Source organism: Pristiophorus japonicus, chromosome 27, assembly GCF_044704955.1.
Source record: "Pristiophorus japonicus isolate sPriJap1 chromosome 27, sPriJap1.hap1, whole genome shotgun sequence".
Lineage (NCBI taxonomy): Eukaryota > Metazoa > Chordata > Chondrichthyes > Pristiophoridae > Pristiophorus > Pristiophorus japonicus.
In genome coordinates this window covers 17194750-17214854 of record NC_092003.1, presented here as the reverse complement: position 1 = coordinate 17214854, position 20105 = coordinate 17194750, and the positions used below count along the sequence as shown (strand labels likewise).

The 20105-nt window shown below is 56.1% G+C and overlaps 1 protein-coding gene across 1 annotated transcript in view; it reads left to right on the top strand.

Annotated features, from left to right (window-relative positions):
* ppp2r5b (protein phosphatase 2, regulatory subunit B', beta) overlaps positions 1 to 18224 on the top strand; it is a 63459-nt gene extending 45235 nt beyond the window's left edge. Inside the window, exons 2-6 of the mRNA XM_070868044.1 lie at positions 11699 to 11808; positions 12034 to 12153; positions 14223 to 14350; positions 15353 to 15454; positions 16344 to 18224. Of these exons, the coding sequence (XP_070724145.1) occupies positions 11699 to 11808; positions 12034 to 12153; positions 14223 to 14350; positions 15353 to 15454; positions 16344 to 16473 (590 nt within the window). The 3' untranslated portion in view covers positions 16474 to 18224. The remainder of the gene's footprint in view (positions 1 to 11698; positions 11809 to 12033; positions 12154 to 14222; positions 14351 to 15352; positions 15455 to 16343) is intronic.
* The last annotated feature ends 1881 nt before the right edge of the window (positions 18225 to 20105 follow it).

Genomic DNA, 20105 nt, shown 5'->3' with positions numbered 1-20105 from the left:
GGGCCCAGGCAGCTGAAGGCTCGGCCACCAATGGTGAAGGAAGTGGGGATAAGCATGGGTTAGAGGCACTCAGTGTTCTCAGAGGGGTGTAGGGCTGGAGGAGGGCAAGGACATGGAGGGATTTAACACAAGGGTGGAAAAGTTTACATTTGAGCAGTTGCCAAACCGGGAGCCAATGTAGGTCAGCGAACACAGGGGCTGATGGGTGAGCGGGACTCGGTGTGAGTTAGGACACGGGGGCAGTGAGCACAGGGGGTGATGGGTGAGCGGGACTCGGTGCGAGTTAGGACACGGGGGCAGTGAGCACAGGGGGTGATGGGTGAGCGGGACTGGGTGCGAGTTAGGACACGGGGCAGTGAGCACAGGGGGTGATGGGTGAGCGGTACTCGGTGTGAGTTAGGACACGGGGGCAGCGAACACAGGGGCTGATGGGTGAGCGGGACTCGGTGTGAGTTAGGACACGGGGCAGCGAGCACAGGGGGTGATGGGTGAACGGGACTCGGTGCGAGTTAGGACACGGGGCAGCGAGCACAGGGGGTGATGGGTGAGCGGGACTTGGTGCGAGTTAGGACACGGGGCAGTGAGCACAGGGTGATGGGTGAGCGGGACTGGGTGTGAGTTAGGACACGGGGCAGTGAGCACAGGGGATGATGGGTGAGCGGGACTCGGTGCGAGTTAGGACACGAGGCAGCGAGCACAGGGGGTGATGGGTGAGCGGGACTCGGTGTGAGTTAGGACACGAGGCAGCGAGCACAGGGGATGATGGGTGAGCGGGACTCGGTGTGAGTTAGGACACGAGGCAGCGAGCACAGGGGATGATGGGTGAGCGGGACTCGGTGTGAGTTGGGACACGGGGCAGTGAGCACAGTGGGTGATGGGTGAGCGGGACTCGGTGCGAGTTAGGACACGGGGCAGTGAGCACAGTGGGTGATGGGTGATGGGTGAGCGGGACTCGGTGCGAGTTAGGACACGGGGCAGCGAGCACAGGGGGTGATGGGTGAGCGGGACTCGGTGCGAGTTAGGACACGGGGCAGCGAGCACAGGGGGTGATGGGTGAGCGGGACTCGGTGCGAGTTAGGACACGGCCAAGGGAAACAGGTCCTTTCTATCCACTCTATCCAGGCCCCTAATAATTTTATACACCTCAATCAAGTCTCCCCTCAGCCTCTTCTTTTCCAAAGAAAACAACCCCAGCCTATCCTATCTTTTCTCCCTAGAACCATTCTGGTCAACCTCCTCTGCACCCTCTCCAAGGTCTTCTCATCCTTCCTAAAGTGCGGGGCCCAGAATTGGACACAGTACTCCAGCTGGGGCCTAACCAGTGATTTATGCTTCCATCATGGCAATTCTGTGCCTGCGTTCCCACGATGGGCGTCCTCAGTCTTTTGCGTTCTTTCCCGATGTTTTGCTGGGGAGTGGAGAGTCACTGACTCACACTTTCCACTGCTGTCGGTGTGAGCCCGTGTCTCGCTCTCTTCCCCCCTGTCAATCTGCCTAATGCTATAATTACTCCCGGCTTTGGTCTAGTGATTTGGGTGATGATTAGCGGCACAGCTCACTGCCGTCTCGAACAGATGCTAATCCCCTGGCTCACATCGTGAGCTTTGCAAAGAAATATTCGGTGATTGCCGGGAAATCCTGGGTCCCCCACACCCCCCCCTCCCCTGGCCATCGCCTGCTCCAGCGGAGCACGGACTAGCTCACCCCACGGCAGGGGTGGGGGGAGGGGGGGGGTCCGAAGAGCGTGCGGCTGGCTGGCTTCCTGGGGCCAAGTGACGGTCGGAGATTCCCCACAGCAGCAACTTATTTATATATCGCCTTTATAAAGCGTCCCCAAGGTGTATCGCGGCAGTGTTACGAAACGCTGCAGGGTCCTGCTGATTTGGTTGGGAGCTTAATAGTCCCAGCCTCAGGATCTTTAGAAAGAAGGAGGAACGTTAATATTGGTGACACCAGCGAGGGGGAACAGGTCATGGGTAAAACTGGGTGACAGCAAAGGGTGCGAGACTCTGGGTCGGAGAGTTGTCTACAGACCCCCTGATAGTGTTGGTGTAAAGGGGAGAGCAATAAATACAGAGATCAGGGAAGCCTGTTGCAGAGACAATGGGCGGTTTTAATTTTCACCGAGACTGGGAGAAGCCGAATGCCATACATTTCTAGAATGTATGTGGGACAGTTTTACAGAACAATATAAAGAGCGACTTGCATTTCCACAATGCCGTTCACGACCCCAGGACGTCCCAGTGCGCTTTACAACCAAGAAATACTTTTGAAGTGTCACCATCACAGGCAGTCCCTCAGAGTGGAAGCAAGTCTTCCTCGATTCCAACAGTGAGTTCTCAGGCCAATACAGGAACCACAGTCCCTGTCACAGGTGGGACAGACAGTGGTTGAGGGAAGGGGAGGGTGGGACTGGTTTGCCGCACGCTCCTTCCGCTGCCTGCGCTTGCTTTCTGCACGCTCTCGGCGACGAGACTCGAGGTGCTCAGCGCCCTCCCGGATGCACTTCCTCCACTTAGGGCGGACTGGTCTTTGGCCAGGGACTCCCAGGTGTCGGTGGGGATGGTGCACTTTGAGGGTGGTCCCTTGTAACGTTTCCTCTGCCCACCTTTGGCTCGTTTGCCGTGTCGGAGTTCCGAGTAGAGCGCTTGCTTTGGGAGTCTCGTGTCTGGGGGCATGCGGACAATGTGGCCCTGCCCAGCGGAGCTGGTAGAGTGTGGTCAGTGCTTCAATGCTGGGGATGTTGGCCTGGTCGAGGACGCTAACGTTGGTGCGTCTGTCCTCCCAGGGGATTTGCAGGATCTTGCGGAGACACCGTTGGTGGTATTTCTCCAGCGACTTGAAGTACTTTGGAAGTGTGGTCACTGTTGTAATGCCAGAAAATGTGTTTTAAAACCAACAAGGGAACAGGCGAGCCTGGGTTTATTGACGAGCGCTGGATCAAGATTGACCACAATACTGAATTTAATAGCCAGTTCCCTGGCCACTGTCCAAGGCTGAACCAGACTGTACGCAACCTTAACGTTCTATTTGGCCCCAAGCTGAGCTGCCAATCCCATATCTCCTCCACCGCGAAGACCGCCTATTTCCCCCTCGAACATCACCAGTCTCCGCCCCCCGCCTCAGCTCATCCGCTGCTGAAGCCCTCGTCCACACCTTAGTCACCTCCAGACTCGACTGTTCCAATGCTCTCCTGGCTGGCCTTCCAATTCTGGCCTCTTGAGCATCCCTGATTATAATCGCTCCACCATTGGCGGCCGTGCCTTCAGCTGCCTGGGCCCTAGCTCTGGAACACCCTCCCTAAACCTCTCCGCCTTTTAAGTCACTCTTTGAGCAAGCTTTTGGTCGCCCATCCTAATTTCTTTTTATTCAAGTGTCAGCTGCAGCTCAGTGAGTAGCACTCTCGCCTCTGAGTCAGAAGGTTGAGGGTTCAAGTTCCACTCCAGGGACTTGAGCACAAAAATCTAGGCTTATACTCCCAGTGCAGTACTGAGGGAGCGCCGCACTGTCGGAGGGGCAGTACTGAGGGAGCGCCGCACTGTCGGAGGGGCAGTACTGAGGGAGCGCCGCACTGTCGGAGGGGCAGTACTGAGGGAGCGCCGCACTGTCGGAGGGGCAGTACTGAGGGAGCGCCGCACTGTCGGAGGGGCAGTACTGAGGGAGCGCCGCACTGTCGGAGGGGCAGTACTGAGGGAGCGCCGCACTGTCGGAGGGGCAGTACTGAGGGAGCGCCGCACTGTCGGAGGGGCAGTACTGAGGGAGTGCAACACTGTCGGAGGGGCAGTACTGAGGGAGTGCAGCACTGTCGGAGGGGCAGTACTGAGGGAGTGCAGCACTGTCGGAGGGGCAGTACTGAGGGAGTGCAGCACTGTCGGAGGGGCAGTACTGAGGGAGTGCAGCACTGTCGGAGGGGCAGTACTGAGGGAGTGCAGCACTGTCGGATGTGCCGTCTTTCGGATGAGACGTCTGCTCTCTCAGGTGGACGTAAGATCCCGCGGCACTATTTCGAAGAAGAGCAGGGGAGTTCTCCCCGGTGTCCTGGGGTCAATATTTATCCCTCAATCAACATAACAAAAACAGATGATCTGGTCATTATCACATTGCTGTGTATGGGAGCTTGCTGTGCGCAAATTGTCTGCCGCATTTCCCACATTACAACAGTGATTACACTCCAAAAGTACTTCATTGGCTGTGAAGCTTTGGAACATCCGGTGGTCGTGAAAGGCGCTATATAAATGCAAGTCTGTATTTTTCTCTCTGATAATGGCTGTGCATCGCCCAGGGGTGTGTTAAAGACACTGTATAAATACAAGTTGTTAAGTTTGAGGGCAATAGACAATCACAAACCAAGATAAGGCAACCTTCAAAGGAATGAGAAATAAATAGTCTGCAGCAAACTGAGTTGATGATGGGTAAATCTACAAACAGTGGGAATTACTCTAAGGAGATTCTGCTGCAGTACACACTAGTATATGCCCCTAATGGGCAATGGTGCCACCCGTATAGTTCAGCAGCTGTGGTCAACATACTCATGGGAGTTTAGAGAATGAGAGGTGATCTTGTTGAAACGTATAAGATTCTGAGGGGGCTGGACAAGGTGGATTCAGAGAGGATATTTCCCCTCGTGGGGGAATCTAGAACGAGGGGGCATGATTTCAGAATAAGGGGTCATAAGAACATAAGAAATAGGAGCAGGAGTCGGCCATACGGCCCCTCGAGCCTGCTCCGCCATTTAATACGATCATGGCTGATCCGATCATGGACTCAGCTCCACTTCCCCGCCCGCTCCCCATAACCCCTTATCCCTTTATCGTTTAAGAAACTGTCCATCTCTGCCTTAAATATATTCAATGACCCAGCCTCCACAGCTCTCTGAGGCAGAGAATTCCACAGATTTACAACCCTCTGAGAGAAGAAATTTCTCCTCATCTCAGTTTTAAATGGGCGGCCCCTTATTTTAAGTTCATGCCCTCTAGTTCTAGTCTCCTTCATCAGTGGAAACATCCTCTCTGCATCCACCTTGTCAAGCCCCCTCATAATCTTATACGTTTCGATAAGATCACCTCTCATTCTTCTGAATTCCAATGAGCAAAGGCCCAACCTACTCAACCGTTCCTCATAAGTCAACCCCCTCATCCCCGGAATCAACCGAGTGAACCTTCTCTGAACTGTCTGCAAAGCAAGTATATCCTTTCGTAAATATGGAAACCAAAACTGCACGCAGTATTCCAGGTGTGGCCTCACCAATACCCTGTATAACTGTAGCAAGACTTCCCTGCTTTTATACTCCATCCCCTTTGCAATAAAGGCCAAGATTCCATTGGCCTTCCTGATCACTTGCTGTACCTGCATACTATCCTTTTGTGTTTCATGCACAAGTACCCCCAGGTCCCGCTGTACTGCAGCACTTTGCAATCTTTCTCCATTTAAATAATAACTTGCTCTTTGATTTTTTTCTGCCAAAGTGCATGACCTCACACTTTCCAACATTATACTCAGTCTGCCAAATTTTTGCCCACTCACTTAGCCTGTCTATGTCCTTTTGCAGATTTTTTGTGTCCTCCTCACACATTGCTTTTCCTCCCATCTTTGTATCGTCAGCAAACTTGGCTACGTTACACTCAGTCCCTTCTTCCAAGTCGTTAATATAGATTGTAAATAGTTGGTGTCCCAGCACTGATCCCTGCGGCACCCCACTAGTTACTGGTTGCCAACCAGAGAATGATTGGTCGCCCATTTAAAACTGAGGAGGAATTTCTTCTCTCGGAGGGTTGTAAATCTGTGGAATTCTCTGCCCCAGAGAGCTGTGGAGGCTGGGTCATTGAATATATTTAGGGAGGAGATAGACAGATTTTTGAGCAATAAGGGAGTGAAGGGTTATGGGGAGCGGGCGGGGAAGTGGAGCTGAGTCCACGATCAGATCAGCCATGATCTTATTGAATGGCGGAGCAGGCTCGAGGGGCCGAATGGCCGACTCCTGCTCCTATTTCTTATGTTCTTAAGCACTAGAAGAGCTAGAGAAAGCAAGAAAAGGATACAAAGCAAGTAATAAGAGGATGCAAAAGGGGAATATAATTCAGAACTTGCGATTGTCCTCGAAGCGAACGGTAAACGTTTTTATAAATCTGTTAAGTCAAACAAAGACATGCATTTATATAGTGCCTTTCACAACCTCAGGACGTCCCAAAGCGCTTTACAGCCAATGAAGTACTTTTGGAGTGTGGTCACTGTTGTATTGTGGGAAACGCAGCAGCGAATTTGCGCACAGCAAGCTCCCACACACAGCAATGTGATAATGACAGATCATCTGTTTTTATTATGTGGATTGAGAGATAAATATTAACCCCAGGACAGCTCTTCTTCGAAATGGTGCCATGGGATCTTTAATGTCCACCTGAGAGAGCAGACGGGGCCTCGGTTTAATGTCTCATCTGAAAGACAGCACTTCAGTGCGGCGCTCCCTCAGTACTGCCCCTCCGACAGTACGGCGCTCCCTCAGCACTGCCCCTCCGACAGTACGGCGCTCCCTCAGCACTGCCCCTCCGACAGTACGGCGCTCCCTCAGCACTGCCCCTCCGACAGTACGGCGCTCCCTCAGTGCTGCACTGGGAGTGTTTGTGCTCAAGTCCCTGGAGTGAGAGAGAGTGGTAAGGAGAAATGTGGAACCATAAAAGAGCGATGCTGGGGACACCATATGGAAATGGCAGACTTGTTAAATGAACTGTTTATACTTTAAGATAATCGGCGATGGAACCAGAGGGGGAGATGGGGAGAATGTATTTACGCAGCGAGTTGTTGTGATCGGGAACGCGCTGCCTGAAAGGGCGGTGGGAGCAGATTCAAATAGTGACTTTCAAACGGGAATTGGATAAATACTGGAACGGGGAAAAATAGCCGGGCTGTGGGGAAAGAGCAGGGGGGAGTGGGACTGATTGGATCGCTCTGTCACAGGCTGTTCTGTATCCGTGTTTTTTCCCATCCAAATTCACAGAGGACAAAATACCAAAGAACCTAAAAATAAGTCACGGGGAGGATCGAAGTGGATTTTCTTTTTTAACTGGTAATGGAAAAATTAATGGTTCTTGAGATGAACAAATCTCTCGGAGCTGATGCTTTCCAACCCAGGGTATTAAAAGAAAGGTGCAGTAAATTGCAGTTGCATTAGTCATAATTTTCCAACACGCTCAAGATTCATGAATTGTATAGTCGGATTGGAAAATTACAAATGTCGCTCTATTATTTACGATGGGAGACAGGAAGAAAGATTTGCATTGATGTAATGCCTTTCGTGACCACCGGACGTCCTAAAGCACTTTACAGCCAATGAAGTACTTTTGAAGTATCGTCACTGTTGTAATGTGGGAAACACGGCAGTCAATTTGCGCACAGCAAGCTCCCACACACAGCAATGTGATGATGACCCAGATCATCTGTTTTAGTGATGTTGGTTGAGGGATAAATATTGGCCCCAGGACACCGGGGAGAACTCCCCTGCTCTTCTTCCGATAGTAGCCGTGGGATCATTTACATTCCACCCGAGGGGGCAGACGGGGCCTCGGTTTAACGTCTCATCCAGCAGTGCGGTGCTCCCTCAGCACTGCCCCTCCGACAGTGCGGTGCTCCCTCAGCACTGCCCCTCCGACAGTGCGGCGCTCCCTCAGCACTGCCCCTCCGACAGTGCGGTGCTCCCTCAGTACTGCCCCTCCGATAGTGCGGTGCTCCCTCAGCACTGCCCCTCCGACAGTGCGGTGCTCCCTCAGTACTGCCCCTCCGACAGTGCGGTGCTCCCTCAGCACTGCCCCTCCGACAGTGCGGTGCTCCCTCAGTACTGCCCCTCCGATAGTGCGGCGCTCCCTCAGTACTGCCCCTCCGACAGTGCGGTGCTCCCTCAGTACTGCCCCTCCGATAGTGCGGCGCTCCCTCAGTACTGCCCCTCCGACAGTGCGGAGCTCCCTCAGTACTGCCCCTCCGACAGTGCGGCGCTCCCTCAGTACTGCACTGAAGTGTCAGCCAAGATTTGTGTGCTCAATTTGCGAGGGAGTAAGCTGGAAAGTACAGACCTGTTAGTTGGGGGAGGGAAGTTACTGGAGTCTGTTATCGGGGACAGTGTGAATGAGCACTTGGACACGTAGGAGCTGATCAAAGACTCGCCATGGGTTTGTGAATGGGCCATGGGCCATCCGCGACTAACCTAGTTAAATTGTTTGAGGAGATCACTAACACAGTGGGTGGGGGAACGTCTATGGATGTTGCCTAGGTGGGCTTCCAGAAGGCTTTTGATCAGGTTTCGCACAACAACAACAACTTGTGTTTATATAGCGCCCTTAACGTTGTGAAACGTCCCAAGGTGCTTCACAGGAAGGAGTATTGAGATGAAAAATTTGACACCAAGCTGCATGAGCAGAAATTAGCGCAGGTGACCATTGGTCAAAGAGGTAGGTTTTAAGGAGCGTCTTGAAGGAGGAAGGAGAGGTAGAGAGGCGGAGAGGTTTAGGGAGGGAGTTCCAGAGCTTGGAATCTAGGTAACGGAAGGCACGATGGTGGAGAGATTATAATTAGGGATGCTCAAGAGGGCAGAATTAGAGGAGCGCAGACATCTCATTTAAAACTGAGACGAGGAGGAATTTCTTCTCTGAGGGTTGTAAATCTGGAATTCTCTGCCTCAGAGAGCTGTGGAGGCTGGGTCATTGAATATATTTAAAACGGAGATAGACAATTTCTTAAACGATAAGGGAGTCAAGGGTTATAGGGAGCGGGCAGGGATGTACATTTGAGTCCATGATCAGATCAGCCATGATCTTATTGAATGGCGGAGCAGGCTCGAGGGGCCGTATGGCCGACTCCTGCTCCTATTTCTTATGTTCGTATCTCGGTGGGCGTTCGAAACATAAAAAATAGGTGCAGGAGTAGGCCATTCAGCCCTTCGAGCCTGCACCGCCATTCAATATGATCAGGGCTGATCATGCAACTTCAGTACCCTATTCCTGCTTTCTCTCCATACCCCTTGATCCCTTTAGCCGTAAGGGCCACATCTAACTCCCTTTTGAATATATCTAACGAACTGGCCTCAACAACTCTCTGTGGTAGAGAATTCCACAGGTTAACAACTCTCTGAGTGAAGAAGTTTCTCCTCATCTCGGTCCTAAATGGCCTACCCCTTATCCTTAGACTGTGACCCCTGGTTCTGGACTTCCCCAACATCGGGAACATTCTTCCTGTGTCTAACCTGTCCAAACCCGTCAGTATTTTATGTTTCTATGAGATCCCCTCTCATTCTTCTAAAGCCCAGTCGATCCAGTCTTTCTTCATATGTCAGTCCTGCCATCCCGGGAATCAGTCTGGTGAACCTTTGCTGCACTCCCTCAATAGCAAGAACGTCCTTCCTCAGATTAGGAGACCAAAACTGAACACAATATTCCAGGTGTGGCCTCACCAAGGCCCGACGACGGGGCTGGAGGAGATTACAGAGATAGGGAGGGGGCGAGGGCCATGGAGGCATTTGAAAACAAGGATGAGAATTTTGAAATTAACGAGGGATTATTTGCAAAGTGGAGAGCGCACGAGATTGGTGGTAATATTGACATGGGTGGGTAATTGTGGGGTTATGAGGAATGTTCCCGGATGGCCAAGTGGTGCCCCCAGAGATCTGTACCCGGGCCTCAGCTTTGCAGCATATTTATTAATAAATGACTTGGATGAAGGATATAGAGTTCTGCATATTCTAAGTTGCAGATGAAACAAAGTTAGGCGGGCACAGTGAGTTGTGCAGATGGGAGGAGGGAGGTCGACAGATTGAATGAACTGTGATACACGGAGGTTGATGTGGGCCACTGTGAGGTCCTCTACCTTGGAGCTGGGAAAGACAAATCAGAGTGTTTTCTTGTGATGAGACTGCAGAGGAGCAGAGAGATTTGACCACCCATGTACACACATCACTAATAATTAGCGGACAGTGCAAAAATAACCAGAAGGACGATGGAATGTTGGCCTTTATCGCGGGAGGGCTGGATTGTAAAGAGGAGGTAGTTCGGTTCCAGCCGTACAGAGCTCTGGTTAGACCCCACCTGGAGTCCATGTGTTCAGTCCTGGGACCCTCTCCTCAGGAAAGATATATCAGGCTTGGAGGGGCTGCTGAGCAGATTAAACAGGATGATCGTAGAATTTTGGGGGGATAGTTTCAGAATAAGGGGCCGCCCATTTAAAACTGAGATGAGGAGGAATTTCTTCTCTCGGAGGGTTGTAAATCTGTGGAATTCTCTGCCCCAGAGAGCTGTGGAGGCTGGGACATTGAATATATTTAAGGTGGCAATAGACAGATTTTTGAGCGATAAGGGAGTCGAGGGTTATGGGCAGCGGGCGGGGAAGTGGACCTGAGTCCATGATCAGATCAGCCATGATCGTATTGAATGGCGGAGCAGGCTCGAGGGGCTGAATGGCCGACTCCTGCTCCTATTTCTGATTCGGCCCGTCAAGCCCGTGCCAACTCTCAGCCAGTCCCACTCCCCCGCCCTTTCCCCGGAGCCCTGCACGTTCTTTTCCTTCAGGTACGTATCCAACTCCCTTTTGAAAGCCACGATTGAGTCTGCCTCCATCGCCCTCTCAGGCAGCGCATTCCAGATCCTAACCACTCGCTGCGTAAAAAACGTTTTCCCTCATGTCGCCTTTGGTTCTTCTGTCAATCGCCTTAAATCTGTGTCCACTGGTTCTGCACCCTTCCACCAATGGGAGCATTTTCTCTCTCTCTACTCCGTCCAGACCCCTCATGGTTTTGAACACCTCGATCAAATCTCCCCTTAACCTTCTGCTGCCGGGAGGCTATATTTTTATAATTTTCTTTGGAACAGAGGAGGCTGAGGGAAGACCTGATTGAGGTGTGTAAAATGATGAGGGTGGATAGGACGGACCTGTTTCCCTTGGCAGAGGGGTCAACAACCAGGGGGCACAGATTTAAAGTAATTGGGGGGGAGGTTTAGAGGGGATTTGAGAGGAAATGTCTTCACCCAGAGGGTGGTGGGGGTCTGGGGCGGAACTCACTGCCTGAAAGGGTGGTAGAGGCAGAAACCCTCACCACATTTAAAAAGGACTTGGATGTGCACTTGTAACCTACAGGGCTACGGACCGAGAGCGGGAAAGTGGGATTAGGCCGGGTAGCTCTTGGTCGGCCGGCGCGGACACGATGGGCCGAAATGGCCTCCTTCCGTGCTGTAAATTTCTGTGATTCTGTGAGCACTCGCGCCGGACCAACAAGCCACATTCCCTCCGGCCGTCCCGGGGGCTCAAAGGGTTAAATTGTGAGCACAGACTGGTTGAGAAGGTCGAGGGGTGATCTGATCGAAGTATTTGAAATGATAAAGGGGTTTGATCGGGTGGATCGAGAGAAATTATCTCCTCTGGTGGGGGCAGTCCAGAACACCTTAAAATCAGAGCCCGGCCGTTCAGGGGTGATGTCAGGAAACACTTCTTCACACAAAGGGTGCTGGGAATCTGCAACTCGCCCCCCCCCCCCCCGCCCCCCCCCAAAAGCTGTGGATGGTGGGGGGGGTCAGTTGAAGTTTTCTCTTGAAATCGCTAGATTTGTGTTGGGTAAGGATATTAAGTAATATGCAGGTCAGAGGACAAGGAGGGATCGTTTCCTCTGTCGCAGTCACAAAAGATGTTGTTTGTGACTCTGGTGAGAGCCGTTTCGATACTGTGGCAGGGAAGGAAAGCGGATTGGAGGGATTCAATCCGGGGAATTGCGGGAAAGATGGCCACGGATTTGGGAGGCAACAACACGTTCAAGGACTTGGGAAAGGAAAGGAAAGGGAGGTTGGAGATGGGGATGGAGGGAGTGGTGTAAAACCTGCAGATATTAAACTGTATCCTCTGTTACTTCACTGTTCTGTTATAATCACCAAACCATTTTCGATTAATCGATCATTTATCCCAATCACACCACCCCTCCTCCCCCGGACCTCCAAACATTTTAACCTCTTGCTCATTCCAATGACTCAGGTCGGGGTTAATTGTTCGACTCTCGCCCTCCCTCCCCAGGTGATGTTTCTCGGAGAGCTCGAGGAGATTCTGGACGTAATGGAACCCTCGCAGTTTGTGACGATTCAGGAAACGCTGTTCAAGCAAATAGCAAAATGTATCTCCAGCGCTCATTTCCAGGTCAGTGTTCGTGTGCCTGCAGTTTGTAGTTTGCCCTCTCTCTCTCCAGTGCTGTCAGTCTCTCTCGCTCCCCCTTCCCGTCTCTCGCGCTCCCCCTTCCCGTCTCTCGCGCTCCCCCTTCCCGTCTCTCGCGCTCCCCCCTCCCTGTCTCTCGCGCTCCCCCCTCCCTGTCTCTCGCGCTCCCCCTTCCCGTCTCTCGCGCTCCCCCTTCCCGTCTCTCGCGCTCCCCCCTCCCTGTCTCTCGCGCTCCCCCTTCCCGTCTCTCGCGCTCCCCCGTCTCTCTCCAGCGCTGTCAGTCTCTCTCGCTCCCCCTCCCTGTCTCTCGCGCTCCCCCTTCCCGTCTCTCGCGCTCCCCCGTCTCTCTCCAGTGCTGTCAGTCTCTCTCGCTCCCCCTTCCCGTCTCTCTCGCGCTCCCCCTTCCCGTCTCTCGCGCTCCCCCGTCTCTCTCCAGTGCTGTCAGTCTCTCTCGCTCCCCCTTCCCGTCTCTCTCGCGCTCCCCCTTCCCGTCTCTCGCGCTCCCCCGTCTCTCTCCAGTGCTGTCAGTCTCTCTCGCTCCCCCTTCCCGTCTCTCTCGCTCCCCCTTCCCGTCTCTCGCGCTCCCCCGTCTCTCTCCAGTGCTGTCAGTCTCTCTCGCTCCCCCTTCCCGTCTCTCTCGCTCCCCCTTCCCGTCTCTCGCGCTCCCCCGTCTCTCTCCAGCGCTGTCAGTCTCTCGCGCTCCCCCTTCCCGTCTCTCGCGCTCCCCCGTCTCTCTCCAGCGCTGTCAGTCTCTCGCGCTCCCCCCTCCCTGTCTCTCGCGCTCCCCCCTCCCTCTCGCGCTCCCCCCTCCCTGTCTCTCGCGCTCCCCCCTCCCTGTCTCTCGCGCTCCCCCCTCCCTCTCGCGCGCCCCCCCTCCCTGTCTCTCGCGCGCCCCCCCTCCCTGTCTCTCGCGCGCCCCCCCTCCCTGTCTCTCGCGCGCCCCCCCTCCCTGTCTCTCGCGCGCCCCCCCTCCCTGTCTCTCGCGCGCCCCCCCTCCCTGTCTCTCGCGCGCCCCCCCTCCCTGTCTCTCGCGCGCCCCCCCTCCCTGTCTCTCGCGCGCCCCCCCTCCCTGTCTCTCGCGCGCCCCCCCTCCCTGCCTCTCGCGCGCCCCCCCTCCCTGCCTCTCGCGCGCCCCCCCTCCCTGCCTCTCGCGCGCCCCCCCTCCCTGCCTCTCGCGCGCCCCCCCTCCCTGCCTCTCGCGCGCCCCCCCTCCCTGCCTCTCGCGCGCCCCCCCTCCCTGCCTCTCGCGCGCCCCCCCTCCCTGCCTCTCGCGCGCCCCCCCTCCCTGCCTCTCGCGCGCCCCCCCTCCCTGCCTCTCGCGCGCCCCCCCTCCCTGCCTCTCGCGCGCCCCCCCTCCCTGCCTCTCGCGCGCCCCCCCTCCCTGCCTCTCGCGCGCCCCCCCTCCCTGCCTCTCGCGCGCCCCCCCTCCCTGTCTCTCGCGCGCCCCCCCTCCCTGTCTCTCGCGCGTCCCCCCTCCCTGTCTCTCGCGCGTCCCCCCTCCCTGTCTCTCGCGCGTCCCCCCTCCCTGTCTCTCGCGCGCCCCCCCTCCCTGTCTCTCGCGCGCCCCCCCTCCCTGTCTCTCGCGCGCCCCCCCTCCCTGTCTCTCGCGCGCCCCCCCTCCCTGTCTCTCGCGCGCCCCCCCTCCCTGTCTCTCGCGCGCCCCCCCTCCCTGTCTCTCGCGCGCCCCCCCTCCCTGTCTCTCGCGCGCCCCCCCTCCCTGTCTCGCCCGCGGCCCCCCCTCCCTGTCTCGCCCGCTGCCCCCCCTCCCTGTCTCTCGCGCGCCCCCCCCTCCCTGTCTCGCCCGCGGCCCCCCCTCTCTGGCGCTCCCTCGCGCTCCCCCCACTCGCTCACTCTCTCGCGCTCCCACCCCCGACCCCCCCACCCCCCTCGCTCTCTCTCTCTCTCTCTCTCTCTCTCTCTCACACTCTCTCTCTCGCGCCCATGGTGGGGGTGACGATGAGACTGTACGGCAGTACATTGCTTGGGGAGGGGTGTGACGGATGGTGAGGGGCAGACCATGGCGGTGTTGGTGATGTCTGCGATACCCTGTACAGGTGGCGGAGCGAGCGTTGTACTTCTGGAACAACGAGTACATCCTGAGTCTGATTGAGGAGAACAGCCAGAGTATCCTGCCCATCATGTTCGGGACACTGTACCGAGTCTCCAAAGAACACTGGAATCAGTGAGTACCAACGACAAGCATCGACACACACCCGGGGACCCCCTGTCAATACTGACACACTCCCGGGGACCCCCTGTCAATACTGACACACTCCCGGGGACCCCCTGTAAATACTGACACACTCCTGGGAACCCCCTGTCAATACTGACACACTCCCGGGGACCCCCTGTCAATACTGACACACTCCCGGGGACCCCCTGTCAATACTGACACACTCCCGGGGACCCCCTGTCAATACTGACACACTCCCGGGAACCCCCTGTCAATACTGACACACTCCCGGGGACCCCCTGTCAATACTGACACACTGTCGTACACAACCGCTATAAAGAAAGACTTGCATTTCGAAAGCGCCTTTCACGACCACCGGACGTCTCAAAGCGCTTTACAGCCAATGAAGTACTTTTGGAGTGTAGTCACTGTTGTAATGTGGGAAACGCGGCATCCTACTTGCGCACAGCAAGCTCCCACACACAGCAATGTGATAATGACCAGGGATAAATATTGGCCCCAGGACACCAGGGATAACTCCCCTGCTCTTCTTCGAAATAGTCCCATGGGACTTTATAAGTCCACTTGAGACAGCAGAAGGGGCCTCGGTTTAACGTCTCATCCAAAAGACGGCCCCTCCCACAATGTGGCGCTCCCTCAGTACTGCCCCTCCGACAGTGCAGCACTCCCTCAGTACTGCCCCTCCGACAGTGCGACACTCTCTCAGCACTGCCCCTCCAACAGTGCGGCACTCCCTCAGCACTGCACTGGAGAGTCAGCCTAGATTTCTGTGCTCAAGTCCCTGGAGTGGGACTTGAACCCACAACCTTCTGACTCAGAGGCGAGAGTGCTGCCCACTGAGCCACAGCTGACATGTGATGGCGTATAATGTGTATTGCATATTCTGCGTAGAGTGTACACTGTGACATTGGGTGGGGGGAGCCCGAGTTGTGGGCTTGCACTGTACCGCAGGGAGCTGGTGACCTGACTGAATGTGATTTCTCTCCCCAGAACAATCGTCTCCCTCATCTACAATGTGCTGAAAACGTTCATGGAGATGAATGGCGCGCTCTTCGATGAGCTGACGTCCTCCTACAAAGTGGACAGACAGCGGTATGTGCCTCCCTGCTCCTGCTGCGAGACCACTGGTGGGATTCTCCGCATCAAGGGTGGGGTTGGGGGGAGGGGGGGCGAGGGGTGGGGTGAGGGGCGTCCAGAGGCCATGATGGCCAATAGCGGAGAATGCCTGCAACACGAGTGTGTAATGAGTAAACTGTCTCTGGCTCTCTCGACATTGGCTTTTATTGCAAGAGGGTTGGAGTAAAAGAGTAAGGAAGTCTTGCTACAACTGTACAGGACCCTGGTGAGACCACACCTGGAGTACTGTGAACAGCCTTGGTCTCCTTACCTAAGGAAGGATATATTTGCCTTGGAGGCAATGCAACGGAGGTTGACCCGACTGATTCCAGGGATGAGAGCTGTCCTGTGAGGAGAGATTGTGTAGAATGAACCGATACTCTCTGGAGTTTAGAAGAATGAGAGGTGACCTCCTTGAAACAAGTAAGACCCTGAGGGGGCTTGACAGGGTAGATGCAGGGAGGGTGTTTCCCCCCGGGCTGGGGAGTCTAGAACCAGGGGTCACACAGTCTCAGGATAAGGGGTCGGCCATTTAGGACTGAGATGAAGAGAAACTTCTTCACTCAGAGGGTGATGAATCTTTGGAATTCTCTGCCCCAGAGGGCTGTGGAGGCTCAGTTGTTCAGTGTGTTCAAGGCGGATTTTTTGGATATTAAGGGAATCGAGGGATATGGGGATCGGGCGGGAAAGTGGAGTTGAGGTCGATGATCAGCCGTGATCTCATTGAATGGCGGAGCAGGCTCGAGGGGCCCAATGGCCGACTCCTGCTCCTAATTCTTGTGCTGACTGTCTTAACCCCCCGCCCCAAGTTGTGACGAGACGGGCGTGGGGGGCTTAACATTTGGGCCTTTTTCTGTCGTTACAGGGAGATCAAGAAAGAGCGGGAGAGGGAGGAGCTGTGGAGGAAGCTGGATGATCTTCAGTTGAGGAAGATGAAGAGTTTAGAAGACCTGAAGGAATTATCGAATGGTCAGAACCTCCTCTGCACCGACTAGCTGCCACGTGCCAAATAGAAACCACAGGCATAGCCACACTCCCCCCACCCACCCCCCCCCCCCCCAAAACCCCACGAACCCCCTCCCCCCACACTCCTCGCGGATACAGTGACACGAGCTGTCTAGTGACGGCCGGGTGATGAGTTAACAAGACATTGCTGCCATCTGTCCGTGCAGTCTTCGTTAAATGTCTAGACGGCACTCTCCCCCGGAGATGTAACAACGTTCCCGGGGAAGAAAATGTATTTTAAAAACTGCCTAAAATGAGTAACTTGAAACGTTTATCTAGTAGAATGCTCCTTGCAGAATGTTAACCTGTGTCTCGGTCTTCACCTCCTTCCCCTCCCTATCTCTTGCCGTATCCCCCTTCCTCCCCATTCTTCCCCCCCCCCCTCCCCCTTTGATGTGAGGAAGAATAAACCCCTTTTTATCCACTGACTGTTGGGGGTCGAGCAGAGTCGCGGGTCTCATTACCGTCGAGGGCTCTGGTAACCGAGCTCTCCCGCGGAACGCGCGCACACACGCGCACACACGCACTCTCGCACACACACGGTACACACCCCCGCCTTGTACATATTTAGCGGGAAACGAACCCTCCTTCACTGCCAGAGCAAACGGCCTGAGGTTCTGGCCCGTAGCAGGTGTCCCGGGCCGGGGGCAGGGGTCAGAGTTGACACAGAGGGCAGTGGTCAGAATCCCCACCTCTCCCCCCCCCCCCCCCCCCAAAAAAAACCCGCAGTCTCTCCCGGGGTGGGCAAACAGGGGGCAGATACAGAGCGAGCGTGCAGAAGGACCAACACTCGATTTCCCCGATCGCAGTGGGGTAACAGACCCCCTTCCCCCTTTACCCCCCCCCCCCCGGGGCTGTGTCGAGCCCCTAAAGGCAGGGGAGGAGGCAATTGAAAGACATTGGGGCTCCTCGGGGTCTGGGTCAGGCGGCTGACAGGAAGCGGGCACGTGTGAAATCGGCCTCCCTTCCCCCAGCAACCATGCCTTGCCCTCCCGTGGTGTCCGGGGGTCACATCCTGATGGGGCGGGGGCCGGTAAAACCCAGCAGGGGTGGAACGAGAGGGGAGCGAGCGCTGTGTCCGATGGGTGGGCCGGGGGCTGCTGGATTTAGCAGGTAGAAGGTCCCCAGACTCTGGGAGCCAGTGGGGACCTCAATCTGGGGTGCTGGCCAATCTGCAGCCGCCCTCCTCCCCCACTCTGCGAGCGGACTTTCAGCGACGTCTCAAGTCAGAGGGTGTTCGAGGGGCATCGGGGTCCTCGACGACCCCTTCACTCGCCTCCTGTCCCATCCGATGGACTGAAGGTGGCCCAATCAACTGGTGTAGAGAAGCCTTTCTCCCCAGTCGGGCTGGTGACGTCAGTAGTTCTATTTGCCCCACTTCCTCCCCTCCCCCCAGCCCCCCCGCGGAGGGATCATTTGGAGCTTGAGAAGTCCATGGGGATTTGCTGGGAGCCACGAGTCCAAAGTCTCTCCCCCCCCCCCCCCCCCCCAAACCTCTCGACGGGGAGGGCAGGCTGAGGGGAGGGGCACGGGGCATCCAGCTGCCCGACGACCTGACCTGACCTTACCGCAGTACGGGTCAAAGGTCAGAGCACCTTGTGCGGTGACCTCCAGCCCTGCGGGTCGGAGGTCGATTCCTGCCCGAGAGATTGGTCGGTGTGTCTGGGCGATGCTATGCTGGCCGAAGAGTGTTGGTGTGGGGAGAGGGGTGGGGGGGGGAAGCTGTTGTTTGACCGGCTTTCTCCGCCGCTGTTTGCAGTAAGGGGGGGGGGGGGGTGGCAGGGGCGGAGATGGGGGGTTGGGGGCGTGGTTTGGGGTGGCACACAGCACCCCCGGGTGTCAGATGTCCCACCGAGTCTGTGCACTCGCACCCAGTGCTGGTGTCCAACACCAGCGATTGTGGCTGGAAATACAGACTGCCCCCCCCCCCCTCCCCTCCGCGAGACTCCCAGCCATGGGGGACCTTATCTCCACCATACTGAGCGGGGGAGGGCGATGAACCAGTGAATTATAGACCCCCCTCCCACACCCGCTCTGTGCCCCTCCCCCTCCCAGCTCTGTGCCCCTCCCCCGCTCTATCTCCCCTCCCCCGCTCTGTCTCCGCCCCCCCTCCCGCTCTGTCTCATTCCTTCCCCCACTCCATTGCCCCATCCCCTGGTCTCCCCTCACCCACTCTCTTTCCCCCCTCCCGCCCCCCCACAATCCCCGTTACACCAGTGCGTTGTGTAGGTGTGTCTAACTAGCTTAATTTAAGAGTCACAATACACTACTGATGAGCTGCTGTCCCGACGGTCGCCTGACCGGGACCTGCCCACTCGCAGGGAGGGGCGCTGGACGGGAGCCGCACTAACATCGCCCCCATCCCCCCGTGCCGCTCCTCCCGAGTGCAATAAAAACCGCAGATTGACAAACTGGCCCTTGTCTACGTCTCTGTTTGTGCGATACGCAAAGGGGGCGGAACTCGCAAATCTCCGCACAGCAAGATCCCACCATCCGCGGGGACACAACTGATCAGCGCATCTCTTTCAGTGACATTGATTGAGGGATAAATATTGGCCCCAGGACACCGGGGAGAACTCCCCCTGCTCTTTGAAATAGTGCCGTGGGATCATTTACAGCCACCTGAGAAAGCAGACGGAGCCTCGGTTTAATGCCTCATCTGAAAAACGGCCCCTCCGACAGTGCGGCACTCCCTCAGTACTGCCCCTCCGACAGTGCGGCGCTCCCTCAGTACTGCCCCTCCGACAGTGCGGCACTCCCTCAGTACTGCCCCTCCGACAGTGCGGCGCTCCCTCAGTACTGCCCCTCCGACAGTGCGGCGCTCCCTCAGTACTGCTCCTCCGAACGTGCTGCACTCCCTCAGTACTGCCCCTCCGACAGTGCGGCACTCCCTCAGTACTGCCCCTCCGACAGTGCGGCGCTCCCTCAGTACTGCCCCTCTGACAGTGCGGCGCTCCCTCAGTACTGCTCCTCCGAACGTGCTGCACTCCCTCAGTACTGCCCCTCCGACAGTGCGGCGCTCCCTCAGTACTGCCCCTCTGACAGTGCGGCGCTCCCTCAGTACCGTCCCTCCGACAGTGCGGCACCCCCTCAGTACTGCCCCTCCGACAGTGCGGCGCTCCCTCAGTACCGCCCCCTCCGACAGTGCGGCGCTCCCTCAGTACCGTCCCTCCGACAGTGCGGCGCTCCCTCAGTACTGCCCCTCCGACAGTGCGGCGCTCCCTCAGTACTGACCCTCCGACAGTGCGGCGCTCCCTCAGTACTGACCCTCCGACAGTGCGGCGCTCCCTCAGTACTGCCCCTCCGACAGTGCGGCGCTCCCTCAGCATTGGAACTGCGAGTGTCAATGTGGATTATGGTGTTGAAGTCTCTGGAATGGTGCTTCTGACGCAGGGGAGGGAGAGAGATAGTGAACCATGGCTAGTATCTTAAGCACCAACTCCAAGTGGGAAACTTATCTATCGCACAAGATGTCCTTGACAAATTCACCTTTGATATTTGCACAGCAACAGGAACTGCATCCATCGAAGGACTCAGCTGCAGAACATGTCGAAGAATTCCTCTTTCCACAGGTCTGCCTGTCCTAATTTAATTTCTAAATTTAATTTTTGATGTCGATCTT